General features: G+C 46.1%; 1 protein-coding gene across 1 annotated transcript; it reads left to right on the forward strand.

Annotated features, from left to right (window-relative positions):
- The first annotated feature begins 7,753 nt into the window (after positions 1 to 7,753).
- FGF23 (fibroblast growth factor 23) lies at positions 7,754 to 17,837 on the forward strand. Its single transcript, XM_025461875.3, has 3 exons — positions 7,754 to 8,233; positions 14,065 to 14,168; positions 15,417 to 17,837. Exons 1-3 carry the CDS (start codon positions 7,837 to 7,839, stop codon positions 15,852 to 15,854), a joined length of 939 nt encoding a protein of 312 aa, XP_025317660.1. The 5' UTR covers positions 7,754 to 7,836; the 3' UTR covers positions 15,855 to 17,837.
- The last annotated feature ends 368 nt before the right edge of the window (positions 17,838 to 18,205 follow it).

Consider the following 18,205-nt stretch of genomic DNA (forward strand, 5'->3'; position numbering starts at 1 on the left):
CTGTGACTCACATAAAGAAGAAAGTGGGGGGAAGTGGTAGGGGAGGAAGGGAAATAAAATGATGTGGAACAAGAATGGGTTCAGAATTCACAAAACTCTCAGGCTTAGGAAACTCCAGGGGGGCTTCTGACTGAGAGTGGCACAAAAAGGAATGCTGTGGGGGTGTGCTGGGAGGAGAAAGCTGGGGAACTCAGTCACTTGGGCAAGAACTTCACTCTATGACAGCTGGCCAGCTGCAGGGAAACTTGGTCTCCTATTCAAAGTGGGCCATTTCTGTGGGGGACAAGTGAGAGATCCATTATGAAAGTATTTTTGAAAAGTTTTAAAGTTCTATTTAAACATGAAGTTAAAAAAAATGATTTTTCTTGGAGGTTAAGGAATGATGAAGAGAAAGAGTCAAGGAGCCCCCTGGAAGTGTGGATATGTGAAGGATTTGGGGAGAGGGCTACAAATTGACAGACTTTTTGCTGATTATCCTCCATTCAAAAGTTGTGTCTCTCACACTCCCCAGCTACCCCTGCTACCCCATCTGACCTAAGTCTTTGGCTTTGCTCTCAGTGGAACAAACATAACCCTGTTCTTATCACCCAAAGTGAACCTTTTTTGAAATCATTCACACAGGCTGGGCCTCTCCCCGCCCAGGACACATGTTGTCTTATCTCCCACAGTAGAGGTGGAGGCCAGGAGAGGGTTTCCAGTAAGAAGAAGGGTGGTAGCGGAAGGGAGGAGGGGTGAGCAGTAGGGAGGGAAGGAAAAGGGGCTGGAAGCTGCAACTGTTGGACGTGTCCTCTGTCCTCAGGTCTCAAGCTGTTCTCCGACCTCCAGGGCACTGGGGTTCCCCAGCAAAGGCACTTTCACCCCTTCTGTCCTGCCACATAAGCTTCTTGTTATGGCACCAAGGGCAAGGTAGTATGGCACGGATTCAGTAATCTTACAGAGGCAACTGTATTTCATTTTAATGAATGTATAATGAGGATTCTGTTTATATATTTAGATTTACATTTGAATACATCTCTCAGGCTGAGACTGCTGTTATAGTGACCTATTATCAAATTATATTATCATCTATTTGATATTAAATATTAGATTAAAGACACTTTCCTCCCTTGAGTTTATCCTTAATCCAGTGTGGACATGATAAGCAAGACAGAGGGAGAGAAACGAGTCCACCAGTAGAGAATTTAAGCCCTTCCCATCCCAATCCACAGGTAGATGATCCAGTTTAGAAGGTGACAAAGCAAATAGATTGGAAAGGGGTAGGAGCTGAAAGGGAAGACAATGTTCTTCCCTGGAGAAAGTCTCAGACATCCCACATCCCACATCCCACCTCCCCAGTTTGCAACTGGAGAAATAGGTGCAGAGAGAGGAAGTGATGTCCATAAAGTTGCATGTACAGATTTAAAAAGAAATGAGTTCCAGTTCTGATAGAGAAGCTGCTACATGGGACAGTGGGGGTCGAGAGATTTGCTTGTGTCTTATTTAAAGAAATGGAAGGTAACAAAAAAAAAGAAGAAAGAAAGAAAGAAAGAAAGAAAGAAAGAAAGAAAGAAAGAAAGAAAGAAAGAAAGAAATGGAAGGTAACTAACTAGCCATATACAATGGAATACTTGCTGTTCTAGTGCATTTCATTGATTTGATCCTGAAATTTTAACACCTGTTGAGGCAAACAGCATTGTTGGTCATTTGTTAAAATATACTTTACTTTTGGGGCTGCATGGTTGGCTTAGTTAGTTGAGCGACTGACTCTTGATTTTGGCTCAGGTCATGATTTCAGGGTTGTGGGATCCAGCCCTCACATGGGCTGCTTGCTCAGCAGGGAGTCTGCTTCAGACTTTTCCTTCTCCCTATGCCCCTCTCCATCGCCTCTCTCAAATAGATAAACCTTAAGAAAAATAAAATAAAATATACTTTATTTTTTAGAGCAGTTATAAGTTAACAAAAAATATGAAGCATAAAGTACAGAGGGTTCCCATATACTGTCCTCTCCTCTCCCTCTTCCTGCACACAATTTCTCCTATCATCAGCATCTGGCAGTAGGGTGGTACGTTTGTTATGATTATTGAACCAATATTGGCACGTGATTATAAACCAAAGTCCATAGTTTACATTAGGGTTCGCACTCTTTGTGTTGTGCATTTTGTGGATTTTGATGAATGCATCATGTCATATACCCACCATTACAGTATCATACAGAGTAGTTTCACTGCCCTAAAGATGCCCTGAGCTCCAGTTCTTTTCTTTGTGTGCCCTCCTGGTGCACAGCTCCCCTCACTGTGCAATGGCTCATGCAGAGTTCACGTGACTCCCACCCACAATGACAGCACGGAGGGCCCCAGTTGCAGGGAGTCAGCTCTGGGCTCTTCCAGCACATAGAGCCCCATTCACCATGGGAAGCCTTTGCTCTTGAGGGATGCTACTGGTGGTAATAATCTTCAGGTTTTCTTGCTTCTTCTCATCCCCAGTGTACCTTCTGTCACTGTCTATGAGATCTTTCTTCCAATTTGGGAAAGGCTACCATGATTTTTTTTTAAAAGCTGGAAAGTTTGTTTTGGGGGTGCTGAAACAACTCATTTGGAGGAGAGGAGGGAAGCGGGGGAAGATTGATCCCATGGGACATACCAGTTTTAGACTAAGAGGTGGTGAAGTTCCTGCAGTGACCTGCTGGCCTACCTCACTGAACTGTTTTGAGCATCAAATGAGATACAAGATATGAATGTGCAGGTTACAGGTTGTGAAGTGCTGGACAAATGCAAACTATATTCTGTGATCCTACCATCTGTAGATGGAGCTTTTAGAGCGTTAAGAAGAAAGGAGTACAGTGAGCCACCCTGGGACCCAGCCTCTGTTTTTCCTTCACCTCGATCCCTCCAACATGTTTTCATCATTGCCTAATAACAGTCAAGATAATGTTATTTTCTGAAAATTTTTTGCCAAGTCTACCAATTGAGAGGGATATGACCTGGGGGAGACATTCCTCTTTAGTGCCTCATCAGAAGGTTGTGAGAAAAAGAATTTAGGAGATGAGAGATTAGACTGAACTTGGAGTATAGTCCCCAATCCATATTTAGAGCCTTGATCCTCTGGTTATAAATGTAAGGACTGGACCAGAAGGCCTGCACACAGTCCCTGGGGCAAGTCCTACTGGAACATGGGCTTCCAGAACAGGCTGGAGAAGAGTAGGTGTGCCCCCCACCTGCTTCTTCCCAGGCAGCTACCTGGGAACCAAGGACAGTGATACTCAAAATCACAAAGCACTGGCCTCCCCCCTGAGCCTCCTGCTCCCATCCATTATGAGTGTTTCACATTTGGCTCCTAAGGTCATAGTAGCTCCCAGATTCTCTGCTCAGAATTGTGCCAGCTGAGTCTCCTCTAGGTGCAAAGAGCATGAATCAACTTATCCTGGACTCTCCTTTCACCCTCTGTAGGTTCTAAGGAGATGCCACAGACACCAGGCTCTAGGAAAAGCCTACTCAGGGGCACAGTGTACCCATTTAGAGTTCGTTACTAAAATTCCCTAGGGACGTACACCTGGGTGGGTCAGCGGTTGAGTGTCTGCTTTCGGCTCAGGTCATGATCCCAGGATCCAAGATTAAGTCCTACATCAGGCTCCCTGTGAGAAGCCTGCTTCTCCCTCTGCCTGTGTCTCCGTCTTCTCTCTGTGTCTCTCAGAATAAATAAAATCTTTTTTAAAAAATAAAATAAAATAAAATTCCCTAGAGAGATCCATTTACATCTTACACTGTACAGTTAGGCTGGAAATCCTGAAAGGAAATGGAAAATTGAGCAGGCCACTGAAGGGGGCTTGGTCTCTGTGTACTAATTCCAGGATTAAAATCGGATTCAAAGAAATGCTTTGGATGCATCAAATGTATCCAGATTTAGTTCAGATTTGTGTCATTGTCTTTGGATTGCAATTTGGTTTCCAAAATCTTGACTCCTGAATCCTACTCTATCTATCCCCTTGAGTTCTGGAAACTGAATGGTATTTGCAGAGAACTTTGGTCCCTCCTCTCATCTCCTCTCACCATCCACTGAGCACTGGAAGAGATATGCATAGCTGGCTCTGCATGTGCATGTGTATCTTGCAACAGCTTTAAGGACCTTTGATACCCACACAGCAAAGCCACCAAAATTATCAATTAAGTCTGTACAACAATAAGGGCAAAGCATTATTCCCATAAGGAGTTTCCTTTAATTAAACAGAGACTGTGGTTACTCTTTCATTCCTTCCGTTTGATTGAGATTGAATCAGCTGGCATTCTTCTGTATCCTCAGTGTAATTTTGACACATTCTTCTAAAATAGGAGGCCTTGTCTCTTTCACTACTCATCCCCGTCTCTCTCCAGAACCCCCTATGCACGTGCAAGTGAAGGGGCCCTCATTTGAATCATAGCTAATTGATCAACTGTGGATTGTGGTCTAGCTTGTCACAAACCTAATCTTTAAAATCACTCCAGTAGCTTCATGTTGCCAAGGAGTTCCCAACTAGCTCAATCTGCTACTGAGCAGACCTTTAAGCTCCACAGAAAATTAAAATAAAATAAATAAAATAAAATAAAATAAAAAGCTCCACAGAGAGGAATCACCAACTGATACCAAGCTGGGTACCTCTTAAAGTCCCCAGCAAACATGTTGGGTGGATGGATGCATGGGTGCATGGATGCATGGATGTCCATGCACTTGGTCAGACCCATCAAGACAGTATAGCTGGACAGCCTGTCTTTCATACATTTTTCCTGAGAAGTTTTAAAAGACCAGAATACTAGAATTTGGAAAGAGCCCCTGAGTTCATCTATTCCAATCCTTGGTCTGATACAGGAATCTTCTTTTCAACCTCTTATTTCTTGAAAAGTTCTTGAGGGTCATTAACATCATCATGGGTGTTAGGATCTCCCGGGTAGCTTTGGGGCACAGTACAAATAGTTGGGCTGCACATTCAGTAAGTCTAAGGTTAGTGCTAGGGTAGTTATGGTGATTCTAATGGGCAGCCAGGTTTGGAATCCAGTGGTAGGGTCATCAGCCGGGAGCCGGAAGTTCTGCCATCTGTGCATACTAATGAGAAAATCCCCTCCTCTACTCAAATTTTTCAATATCTCAGTAGAAAGAATTATTCTGAGATTCTTGTACTCTCCTTTGCTTTCACCAAGTGGAGAATGCTTCTCCTCCCTGCACTGCCTCCATTCCCCTCAGAAGTAAGCCTACTGTCCCAGGCTGTCCTCTGCCTTCAGATACAGTTGCTAGGTGTTCAGGGCTTCTTCTTGGAGGGAAGTCTGGAAATGGATTAAGTTGGCCCATCAAGTCTCATAACTAATAAGCTGAAGCAGCTAGGGAAGCCCCTTTGTAATCACCACAAGGACAAATGAATAACCATGTACTCTTCCTGAGATACCTGCACTGCCTTCCCACCATGCTCTGGCAGGTGCTAGGAAATGCCTTTCCCTGTCCCTCTTATAAGGCCCCTTCAAATCTCGCTTCCCTCAAAGCCCTCTTTGACCACAGCATCTGCCCACTGTGCTCTCATCCTCTTCTGAATTCCATTAGCATTTCTTATTTTAAAATATTTTATTTATATATCTGAGAGAGGACATGAGCAGAGGGATGAGCAGAGGGAGAGAGAGAGAAACAGATTCCCCACTGAGCAGGGAGCCTGAAGTGGGGCTCAATCTCAGAACCCAGAGATCATGACCTGAGTCAAAGGCAGAAGCTTAGCCAACTGAGCCACTCAGGCCCCCTGCTGTTAGCATTACTTGCATATTCTAGGAATTTAGCTCTTCTCACACAATGCTTTGTATTTAACAAGGTTTTCCTCTGCTCAATTATAGTATAAGCCCTTCAAGGATGTTTGTTTTGCTTTTTATTCCTGGAACTCCCCCTCCCTTCTCTCTTGCGCAGAGAAGTTTCTTGATACCTGCTGGTTGTTTCACAGGTACTTCCCACTTGTACCTTTTGCAACCAGAAAAGGAAACGTGGTTAACAACTGGCAAATCTTCCTGAATGATGTGTATTTCAACTCTGAATGCTCAGATATGGTAATGTGTTTATGAATCATTCTGTGATCATTATTAAAGAAGACTGTCTTGTATGTCCTTGATCATCTACTACCTAAACTGGGGAGACAGCACCTCATATTTTAGAGACACATCCTGGGTATAGGACTGTGTTTGCTAGAGAAACACCGGAGACTACTATGCCTCATTGCTACTTGCACTCTCTTACCAAGTTCCCGGCTCCCATCTCTTTTGCCCTAACATGTGGTGTGAGTTCTTAGGAGGTCTGGGGGTCAGATTGCCCAGATTTAAATCCAACATCAATCCACATATTGGCTGTACATCTTGGGACACTGTGCACATCAGTTTCCTCATCTGTGTAAAGGAGGTTGCAGCATCTCCTCAAAGGGTTATTATAACGATGAAGTGAGTTACTACAAGTAAAGCACTTAGGAAGCTCTCAGTAAGTGTCAGTTGTCACTGTGATTATGTGATTAGGAGAAACATCCTAGGGAACCAGAAGACCTTGTCCTAGCTCTCTCATTTAACTGCTTTGTGACTTTGGACATATGAACCCATGATTGCCATTTCTTCATATATAAAATAAAAATATTGATAATGCAATCTCACAGGGTTGCAGTGAGATTCAAAGGAGCTAATATATGTAAAAATTAGCATTATGAAATGCTTTATAAATTATAAAAACTTGCACAAATATAGAATCACTAACGGCATCTTTTGTCTGCATCTGTATGATTGTACATTCCATTACGTTTTTTGCAATGGTTACTTCTTGTTTCTCCTTTCTCCATTAGCTTGTGACGTCCTTGAAGCAGAGGTCACACCTCACTCTCTCTTCTATCAACCATGACGTCTAGCCTGATGCCTGCATGCACTCAGTAAATGGAAGATTGGAGGAGGAGCAGTCTCTTTGTGTGTATTTTTCTGGTATGCATTCCAGTTGTTTGCTTCCCCATTAGACTGCAGGTGCTGGCACTATCACCCCACATCAAATGTACTTTCCCAGAGGGCATACCTATGAGCAGGGTCTACAAGGAAGTGTCTAGTCCCAGGAGCCAGACACCCAGGAGACATGAGCTGTGGGGACACCCTGGCCTGCCACTCTGCCCCTGGGACCTTCCCAGGATCTGCTCCCCTGTGCTCAGCCACCAGCTTTCCCATCTTCACGAGGTCTCTGAATTAGTCTCCATACTGTTGGAGAGACCATAATACCAGTTATTTTGCCCTTAGGTAGTCCAAACTAGGAAAAATGAGAAATCAAACCTCAGAATTTCATAAAGCAGCAGGGACTTCAAGGCCTGGTTTTCTTTCTTCCTATTTTGAAATCTTCCCAGGGTAGCAACTCTGGCTTCTGTACCTCTGTTTCCAGCTCCCATATCTTCATGAGGAGGGATTTCCGAGGGTGCCCTCTGCCTGATGGTGTCCTGTACTTTTTCTGTACCTTCAAAACACCCACCTGGTACTGTGCACAGAGAAAGAACTGGATACACAGTTGCTGATTGGAATTAAAAGGACGGAGAAAACCAAAATGAGTAGACTCAAAGGGAGATTAATTGCACAGGAGTCTGTTGACTGCATGACTGAAGCTGGATTTTTTTTTTTTTTTTTTTTGTCAAAACTGCTGGCTGCCTTCACATTTCCTGGTGGAAGTGGGACAGGTCAACAGACAACCCAGAGTTGTAGATAACTTTTGCCCACACATTATTCACTTTTTGGAGCGCTGGCCTGAAATTGAGGGGTGTGTGTGTGTGTGTCTGGAACGACGTGCCTTCCGTGAGCCTAAGAGGGCTCTGCATTCTCTTCCAATGGGCTGGTTACAACACAGAGGATGTGGACAGTGGAGTTTTTCCTGTTTGATGTCACAGGGCCACCCTTTAAAAGTCTGAGGGAAAAAAGGAGGGAATCTAGCCTGGGACTTTCACGCAAGATACCCACAAAGAAGAGGAGAAAAAGGCCTGTGAGGCACAGCCGGGGAATCAAGGAGGCAGTGTCAGGTTTCAAACTCCAGCCAGCCATTCAGAGAGCTGTGATGTCTGGCACCCGCCTTGGATTCCTGGTCTCTGTCCTGTGCTGGGTAGTCAGAGCCTATTCCAACACCTCCCCGCTGCTCGGCTCCAGCTGGGGTAGCCTAACCCACCTGTATACGGCCACAGCCAGGAACAGCTACCACCTGCAGATCCACAAGGACGGCCATGTGGATGGCACACCTCATCAGACCATCTACAGTGAGTAGGGGCTTCATTCAGGCTGGGAAGGATGGAGACCTCCTCTGTCTACCCACCTCCAAGGGACCTGGGGAGGCTTTGGGCGAGACCAGAGGACTAATCTAGCCTCCTAGCTTCTTGTCCAGAAGCCATTATTTGTGTGTGTGTGTGTGTGTGTGTGCGTGTGTGCATGTGTGTTTAACCCAGGGAGAAGATTCTGCTACTTCCCTAATTAGCATTTACCTGTTTCTCCCAACAAAAATAATTTGTCTTAACTATAATCCCTCTTCCTACAATAGCAGCCCCTCTGACTTGTCCTATCCAGAGTCCAATAATGTGCAGAAACAAAGGCAAAAAAGTTGAGAGGGGGAAAAGCTAGATAGGTCATTGACACTGAGTTTGGCTCATAAACTTTGGAGACGGCTAACAGAGGAGGTTATAAAAAAGATTCCCATATCAGACCAAGGATTGGAATAGATGAACTCAGGGGCTCTTTCCAAATTCTAGTATTCTGGTCTTTAAAAACTTCTCAGGAAAAATGTATGAAAGACAGGCTGTCCAGCTATACTGTCTTGATGGGTCTGACCAAGTGCATGGACATCCATGCATCCATGCACCCATGCATCCATCCACCCAACATGTTTGCTGGGGACTTTAAGAGGTACCCAGCTTGGTATCAGTTGGTGATTCCTCTCTGTGGAGCTTTTTATTTTATTTTATTTTATTTTATTTTATTTATTTTATTTTAATTTTCTGTGGAGCTTAAAGGTCTGCTCAGTAGCAGATTGAGCTAGTTGGGAACTCCTTGGCAACATGAAGCTACTGGAGTGATTTTAAAGATTAGGTTTGTGACAAGCTAGACCACAATCCACAGTTGATCAATTAGCTATGATTCAAATGAGGGCCCCTTCACTTGCACGTGCATAGGGGGTTCTGGAGAGAGACGGGGATGAGTAGTGAAAGAGACAAGGCCTCCTATTTTAGAAGAATGTGTCAAAATTACACTGAGGATACAGAAGAATGCCAGCTGATTCAATCTCAATCAAACGAAAGGAATGAAAGAGTAACCACAGTCTCTGTTTAATTAAAGGAAACTCCTTATGGGAATAATGCTTTGCCCTTATTGTTGTACAGACTTAATTGATAATTTTGGTGGCTTTGCTGTGTGGGTATCAAAGGTCCTTAAAGCTGTTGCAAGATACACATGCACATGCAGAGCCAGCTATGCATATCTCTTCCAGTGCTCAGTGGATGGTGAGAGGAGATGAGAGGAGGGACCAAAGTTCTCTGCAAATACCATTCAGTTTCCAGAACTCAAGGGGATAGACAGAGTAGGATTCAGGAGTCAAGATTTTGGAAACCAAATTGCAGTCCAATGACAATGACACAAATCTGAACTAAATCTGGATACGTTTGATGCATCCAAAGTGTTGCTCATTTTATTCAATGGATATTTAACAGTACCTTCCACCGAAAGGAACCCTCAAAGACATGTCCTCTGGAGCATGACATAAACAGTGTGAGCCAGCTGTGGTGAGTTGTGGGTGGTACAGCGTGTGGTGCTCTGCCTATGAAGCAGGCAGCCTGACTTGTAAAACTTTTCCCTCAAATATCTACTGGCATAAGGCTCAGAGAATACACTGATACAGTGATTAAAATGACTGAGAAGATGAAAAATGAGTTGAACTGATTTCAGATGTTTTTTGGTAGAAATGATTTTGTTTTGTTAGATGTAGACAGTAGCTAAGTATTGTGTCTTTAGAAATTAACACAAACCTGCGGAGGGGAGTTGGTCACAGTGGGGAGAGGGAGACTTACCTGTCCTTTTTTTTTTTTTTTTTTTTTTAGATTTTATTTATTTGAGAGAGACAGAGAAAGAGAACACAAGCAGGGGAGGGGAGCAGCAGAGGAACAGAGGGAGAGGAAGAAGCAGACTCCCCGCTGAGCAGGGAGCCCCTTGTGGGGCTCAATCTCAAGACCCTGAGATCATGACCTGAGCTAAAGGCAGATGCTTAACTGACTTCGCCACCCAGCTGCCTCTTATTTGACCTATTTTATATAACCCTTTATTCAATCAGTCATTTTGTGTATTGCTAATATAAAAGTATACACGAAGGTCAAAAGTCACTAAAAAAGGAAAGAGGAAACACTGAGGCATACAGATAAGCAGCACAAGGAATTCACAGACTGGTGAAAGATTTGCTTTTACACTAATGGAAGGTGTGTGCTTTTCCCCCTCCTAATTAATTAGACATTTCCGATACAATCTGGTTCATCTGATCACTGCGCTTTAGTAAATTCTTGATTAATAATTGAATGCCCAAACCATCTATGGGTTGTCGGTTGTTGTGAAATTACTTGGTTATAAGATCCTATGACCTCCCTTGGGACTCACAGCACCGATGTCAGGGAGTCTCTCCGACATCTGTGTCTCCTGTCCTACTACGAAGAAGGCCACCCTCTCACCATCCCTGCTTCATAGAAACAGCAGGAGAGATGCTTATTACCTGTGGTTAATACCACTTCCAAGATCCTGATATTTTTCCTTCTTCCATTTTCCCCACTGGTGCTTTCTTTACTTGAAGCGGAATTATTCTCAGGCTCTTTAATCTGGCAAAATATTCTCTTTCTTTTGGGGAGCTCAAAGCACTTTACATGTATCATCTCATTTATCATTTACTGTCATGAGAACAGAATGGAGGCAATAATTTTCTACTTTTTAAAAAGATTTATTTATTTGAGAGAGAGCGCGAGAGCATGGCGGGGGGAGGGGTAGAGGAAGAAGGAAAGGGAGAGAATCCTCAAGCAGCCTTCCCACTGAGGAGGAATCCCAGGACCCTGAGATCATGACCTGAGCCAAAATCAAGAGTTGGATGTTCAATGAACTGAGTCACCCAGATGCCCTGATAATTTTAATTGCTTATAAAATAAGTTTTATAGCAGAGTGGAGGCAGGTGGCAATAGTCAAATTGCTAGCATTTAGTGTTTTTATTGTGGATAAAAATATTAACTCATTGCACCCTTAAGATGACCAAATGTGATAAATGATTCCATTACATATGAAAAACAAAGGTTAAAGAACTACACTGGCTCAAGGTCACTGAGAGGACACCTTGACCCCAACCCCATGCTCCCTCCAGGATCACATGCCAGTCCATTGAAGCCACCTGCTGCAACAGATTGTAGCCCAGCAGCCAGTGTGTGCCTTCCTTCTGCCAGATTCCGCCCTAGAATCTATGCTACCTGTGAAAATATGCCTTCTGAACAAGCCAAGGGAAGGCGATCTGTCTCTGACATTTCCTGCACTTACTCTTGGCTCCTGTTGGTTGGATTCCAGTCTTTGTCCTTTGTAGCAGCTGTTCACTGTTCCCCTCCAGGCTGTTTTCTACTGGGCCCAGCCCAGGAGCCCAGGAGCACATGTAGCATGCACTCTGCCCATATGACCCCAAGCATGAGGCCCGCATGGCTCACAAAGTCTGGGCCTGTCATAAATGGCAGGCCAGCACACGCTACATAATGCCTTCCATTTGCTCAAAACATTTGAAGAAAGTCACTTTTCCAACCAAGATTGCATTTGAGTCTGACTGGAACCCTATAAAGTTGGCAGCCCAGCTTCTATCATTCTCTTTACACAGCTGAGCAACCCGAGGCGAGAGCAATGACTTGCCCAAGGCTACAGAGTTAGTAATTGCGTTAGTAATCAGAACGCAGGTCCCCTGGTTCCTGGGTCAGGGTCCCTTCTCTGACCTGCTCAGGGGCAGAGTGATTTGGAGTTCTCATGGGTTGCAACGCGTATCTTGGCATTTGAATTTGTCTCCTCAGGCTGGTGATGATTTTTTTTGGAGGCGAACTGCTGGATCATAGGAAGAGGATGTTAGAGTCACTGCCCCGAGTTTGAATCCTGCCTTAGTTCCCTTTGCACATAAATTGGGATGCTAATAATATTAACAAGATCACAGTTGTTTTGAAAATTTAAGATATGTAAAATACCTAAAGCACAACCACTCAAAAACAATGACTAAGTGTAATTTTATCCACAGTTAGACTGAAAATTCATCAGGACAAAACTTTTTTTTTGTACACATTCCTTTGTTTGTCTAAGGGCTTGTGATAGAATTAGCCATATATGTGAGACCCATAGGTAGACCTCATTACAGGGTAATTTAAATATCCCCTGTGCCTCCTATACCCCACCCCACTTCCAGAAGCTTTCCTTAAGGCTAGCTCTTAGTCAAACTTGGAACAAATGAATGTTTCTCCTTGGCCTTCTTGCTTTCTCTTCTTTCTGGCTTGCTCCCACCCTCATTCCCTCTGTCTCACATCATTCCAATTTCAGTCCCTATGAAGCTAGTGTCTAAGTATTGTCTGGTACTCTCCTCAGAGCCTACACAGGGTAAAAGGGGGAGACAGGTATAAGTCATCCCATGAGGCTCCCCCACTTCCTGGACACGGTGCTGGGCATTTACAACCTCTCCACACTACATTGCTAGAATAGAAATTTGAACACCTGCCGGGGCTGTGAGGCCAAAGGAGATACACATGGAAATTCTGGGGTAAGTGAATACAAGTGATTCCAAAGACTTAAAGAAATGATTTTTAGGGCAGCCCCGGTGGCTCAGTGGCCCTACAGCCCGGGGCATGATCCTGGAGACCCGGGATCGAGTCCCACATCAGGCTCCCTGCATGGAGTCTGCTTCTCCCTCTGCCTGTGTCTCTGCCTCTCTCTCTCTCTCCTCTCTGTGTATTTAAATAAATAAATAAATATGAAATTATTTTTAGCAGAAAATGTCAGGTGATTAAACAACATTTGGGGTGGAACTCTTGCTGAATGATACTCTTGCCACAAAACAGAAAGCTTTAGACTTTAGTCCTTGGTACAATGCATTGCAATTGTTAAAAGTGCTAGGTCCCCATGAAGGCAGGCAGTTATTAATTATTTCAAGTGTAGGTAGTATGTGTGGATTTTAGGCCCTTGTTGGAGACTGGTTGTTGAATGGGGACACTGAAAGACCATGAGGGACCACACTGGAGGGGACACCATCGAACAAGGAAAGGACAAAGAGCAGCAATGGAAGATCCAAGAAGAAATTCTGTGCATCCATGGTATCTATTCTACACAGAAAAATAAACCCTCTGCTCCTAAGCAGCTCACTCTAGAAGAGGCGCTAGATAATGTAAACTTAGTTAAGGCAAGGTGAATGAAATGCATGCTGTAATAAAGGTGAGAGCATTAGTTCTGATTATGGAGATTAGGAAAGTCTTCAAAGAAAGTGAGCGTAGCCTTGAAGGATGAGAGACTTCAATAAACAGAGAAGGGAGGGGAAGATCAATTGTAACATGGTTCTTGATACAAAATGGGTGTTGGGTGATGGATAACTGACTATTATACAGATATCCGAGTGGAGCATTAGGTTCTATATATGCAAGCCGGACCCTCGAAAGACATCTCTTGGTGTAGATTTGAAAACTACAAAAGCCGAGGGGGCTTGGGAGAACGTGATGATCAACTGCAAACATTAGGAGGTATTAGCTAGGCAAGGGTGGAAGTAAAGACAGTGCAGGCTGAGAGAGGAACATGTGTCCAGCACAGGAGAAAGAATGCTGGGAGTTCAGAGTGCTTCATACAAACAAGAGGAGGAAGTAGGAGGCAAATGGAGGATGGAGGAGAGTGGGAGTGGGAGTTTAGAGGGCACAATCAGAAGAAAGGAAGCTGAACAAGTAAGTACAAGGGAGGGTGAAGCGAAATCATCACTGCCTTTAAAATCAATCAGGGGAGGTGAATTTTCAGGAAGTGCTCAAAGATAGGACTTGGATGTGCAACCAGTTTTTGACCTGGAAGATTTTCTCCATAGGTGCCTTGATGATCCGGTCAGAGGATGCCGGCTTTGTGGTGATAACAGGTGTGATGAGTAGGAGGTACCTCTGTATGGACTTCAGAGGCAACATCTTTGGATCAGTGAGTTTCTTTTTTGTGCTGGTCACCATTTAAAGATAATTCATTTCTTTGCCAGAACATGAAATTATACAAAGGTTCCATTGGCAGTGCTTGGTGATGCTTTCACTGAGTGATTTAGTTAATCTAAGTAATAGATGCTCAGGTTTATACAGCTGGGGTCTGAACCCAAGTAGTCTGGTTCTGGAGCCTGGGCTCTTCACCTCTAGTCTGACTGCCTATGGGAACCCATTTGTGTATCTACACAGCACCTTGTATGTAGGTCCCCTAGGGAGAAGCCATCGGTCGGTGTCTTCCTGATTCTTTTACTAGACCTTCTTGACCTTGTGCTGGTCCCCTCACTTCTCTCCACTTTGGTCTCCCCACCTGGAAAAAGTAACGTGGGATCTCCCTCCAGTTAAAGATCTCTCCTGAATGATCTCTGTCCCCAACTGTGGTCGCTGGTCATTCAGGCTGGTGAGCAAAGGATTTCCCAAACGACAGGTTGCAGGCATATTCTAAAGAATTTTGAGATCATGCAGTAGTGGGACTGCTCATCTCAGGAGCCTCTCACCACCAGACAGACCAAGAATACCATGACAGCAATGACTTCCTTTTTGGCTTGCTGTTGTGTCCCAGCACCTAGGACAGTATCTGGCCTCGAGTAGACAACCCTCTGTGGAACAAATATAGGCATTACACTAAAGTATCTGTGGACCACATTTAGGCAGATAGATAGTCCTCATCTGTAAAGCACTCCGGGAAGTTTGAGGTTTTGAAGGAAACAACACGTGAAGGTCCTAGCAGGTGTTCAATAAAACCCAGTACTAGTTAGTGGCAGGGTGAGGGCTCACACCGAGTTCCCCGCCCTAAATCCCAAAGGATATGGTCTCTGATCTGAGTACCCTCAAGCCCCATCCCTCCTCCTTTCTCCAGGTAAGGTCCACCCAAGCCAACCTTCAGCCAAGGGAGGGGGCAAAGGCAGTGAATGAAGTCATGAGCCCCCCCTCCAGAAGCTGGACCCAGAGGCAGCCTGGCGGGGCCGCCCAAGGGCAGGGCGGCGGGGTCTCGGGCCGGGCCGGGCCGGGGTCGGGGTGCGATGGGGGCAGGAGGGCGAGGGCGCGGGTCAGGTCACTGCCCCCAGGAGGGCGCGAGGGGCAGAGGCGGCCTCCCGTGGAGTCCGGGGGCGCAGCCGGGCCAGCCCCCCCCCCCCCGCCCCGCCCGGGGTTCGGGGCCCGGGGCCGCCGGCCCACGCTGCGCTCCCCCTTTCAGCACCTCTTCAGCCCGGAGAGCTGCCGGTTCCGACAGCGGACGCTGGAGAACGGCTACGACGTGTACCACTCCCCGCAGCACCGCTTCCTCGTCAGCCTGGGCCAGGCCAAGAGGGCCTTCCTGCCCGGCACCAACCCGCCGCCCTACTCGCAGTTCCTGTCCCGGAGGAACGAGATCCCCCTCGTGCACTTCCACACGCCCAGGCCGCGGCGGCACACGCGCAGCGCCGAGGCCCCGGAGCGCGACCCGCTGAACGTGCTGAAGCCCAGGCCGCGCTTGGCCCCCGCCCCGGCCTCCTGCTCGCAGGAGCTCCCGAGCGCCGAGGACCCCGGCGCGCCGGCCAGCGACCCGCTCGGGGTGCTCAGGGGCCACAGGGCCAACGCGCGCGCCGGCGGGGTGGGCGTGGACAGGTGCCGCGCCTTCCCCACGCCCATCTAGGGAAAGCCCAAGGGGATCCTGTCTGAGCACCTCTCGGAAAGGGGCCTGCCTTCCCGGGCCCTGCGCCCTCTGCAGTCCCGGGAAGGGAAGGCGGGCGCTTGGGCAAGGGGCGGCTTCCCTCCCCATCGCCCGCCAGGAGGTCCCCTGAGAATGTACCTTCGAGGCTCCAGCAGTGGCCATTTCGGAGCTTTCCCCACCCCACCTGTGCCACTCTTCCGAATCGCGAGGCCCAGAACGACACACTAGCAGTTTCGCCCTCGTTGGAGACGGGGACTCCCACTGCCACCGCCACCTTCCCCCTAACCCCGGGGAAGTGCCTCTTCCTTCCCTAGGCCTCTCCTCATCAGCCTAGTATTAAAAACCAAGCAACGGCTTAGCGAGTCCACCATTTCCAAGGTGAAAGGAAGAGCAAATACCAGTAGCTTCTCCACTGCCCCTCACATCTGTGTTACCTGCCTGGACCCTGTTGGCATTCGAGTTTGCAAACCTCGACTTAGGGCATTAATAGCTGAATTGGGCAAACTGATAAAAACCCCAATCTCAAGGCTTTGCTCTTCCCTGAGCATCTGGAGCAGAGCTGTCCAAAAGATTGGTAGTAAGCTGGTCAAAATGAACTAGAATGCTCCGACAAGGGAGGCAAGAAGTCAAGCTAGAAAATTCAACCTCCGGACAGGGTGGGCACTGCTTGCCATGCTCTCTCCTCTTCTATGCAGCCAGAGCAGCAGGAGGGCTGAGAATGACCCTGCCTGTTTCCAAGCAGTCCAGGATATAACCCTGTCTATGGGCCCCCGACTTTGGCTTTAGTGAATTTGGCCTGAGGAAGAGCTTTGGCAGAGGCTCATGAAACACCCCCCCCCCCACCAGGAAATGGAAATAAATATTTAAAATGGAAATAAATTCAAACTCCCCTTGGAGGCATTTGATGAAGCCTACTTCCAGCCTAAGTAGTACTGTATTTGGGATGAATTCCAAAATTGTTACAGGAAGGGAGTCTTGAACCAACCCGGCTGCTCTGGGTTCCGTTTTCCGTGGACTGGCAGATTGTGTCCTTCAATCTAAGTGAGGTGGCATCACGGACTCAGGGGGAAAGCAGCCCAATCCCCAGGGGGCCAAAGTGTAAGAGTTACACGAAGACAGCACTGCCAGCTGTTCACCATGTTCTCCTCACTGCTCTGCAGCACTGGCTACAGAGGTGGCTAAACACGCCTGGGCTGACATGTTTGGGTCTCTGTCCACTTGCAAATTCTGGGGGCCTTACACGAAGACAGCTTTCAGTCCCAGGAAAACCAAACCTCACTTACCAACATGACAGGTGGGCCTGATGCTCAGCCTCCCCCTCCCTAGCCTTCCCACCTGACTTGGAGTCTTTCTATAAGGGAGTCCCCGGTTCCTACCTCTATTGAGATGGCCACCTACAGAGCAAAATGCTAATGAGCAAAGTAGATTTAAATAACAGCTTCTTCAAAGTCCACTTGTTTTTTTCCCACTGCTGTCAGGCACCCAGCCTTAGAAACGGGTCCATGTTTACTTACGGAACATTGGACAGCTGTCTTCACCTGATGGTTTTAAGCTGAACTTGCAGGACTGGTTCCTATTTGGGAACACTAAAACTATGTATACTACTATATAGCAGTGCATGGCAAGTATTTTCTCGGTAGTTTTCACTTCCCGTTGAAGATATACTGTTTAAAAGCTACTGGAAGCTCCCCCATACTGATAACTAGATGTAACATCCCAAAAGGACTTTGGTAGAAAACTGGTTGTAATCTTACAAACCCAATGCCATTTGTTAGGGGTTCTTCCTTTGGCAGAGCCAAGGTAGTTCCCACAATTTCCTACGGTCCTTAGCATGTGGCAATATTTATTTATTTATTTGGAAAATCTGCCTATCGCTCAATATTTATAGATATTTATAAAAGTGTAACCCCATGTGTTTTCTTTCTTCTGTTTAAAAGAAAAATAAAGTTATCTCAGCTTCTCTTAGCTGTTCCTTTCTGTATTACTACATGAAAACATGTCAGAATGTGATCATGAAAGGGGTTATGGGAGGGCAGCATTGTGAAAATCCAGACAGCAATATTGCTCTGAAAAAGAGTATCAGAATTTTAAATTATTCTTTCTTTGCCATTCATAAATGGACTCAGCAATTTTTTTTTAAAGATTTTATTTTTTCATAGAGACAGAGAGAGAGAGAGAGAGACACGATAAGCAGGCATCATACAGAGAGCCTGACGTGGGACTCGATCCAGGGTCTCCAGGATCACGCCCTGCAGGCGGCACTAAACCACTAAATCACTGAGCCACCAGGGCTGCCCATGGACTCAGCAATTTTGGTTAATTCAGACAAAATT

Source organism: Canis lupus, chromosome 27 (assembly GCF_003254725.2).
Source record: "Canis lupus dingo isolate Sandy chromosome 27, ASM325472v2, whole genome shotgun sequence".
NCBI classification, from domain to species: Eukaryota; Metazoa; Chordata; class Mammalia; order Carnivora; family Canidae; genus Canis; species Canis lupus.

What these genes read in the sequence shown, in the direction of transcription:
- FGF23 (XM_025461875.3), top strand. Translation starts at nt 7,837, where the DNA reads ATGTGGACAGTGGAGTTTTTCCTGTTTGATGTCACAGGGCCACCCTTT. An exon ending in ACCTCATCAGACCATCTACA is followed by an intron (nt 8,234 to 14,064) that starts GTGAGTAGGGGC and finishes TTTTCTCCATAG; the next exon opens with GTGCCTTGATGATCCGGTCA. An exon ending in GAGGCAACATCTTTGGATCA is followed by an intron (nt 14,169 to 15,416) that starts GTGAGTTTCTTT and finishes TCCCCCTTTCAG; the next exon opens with CACCTCTTCAGCCCGGAGAG.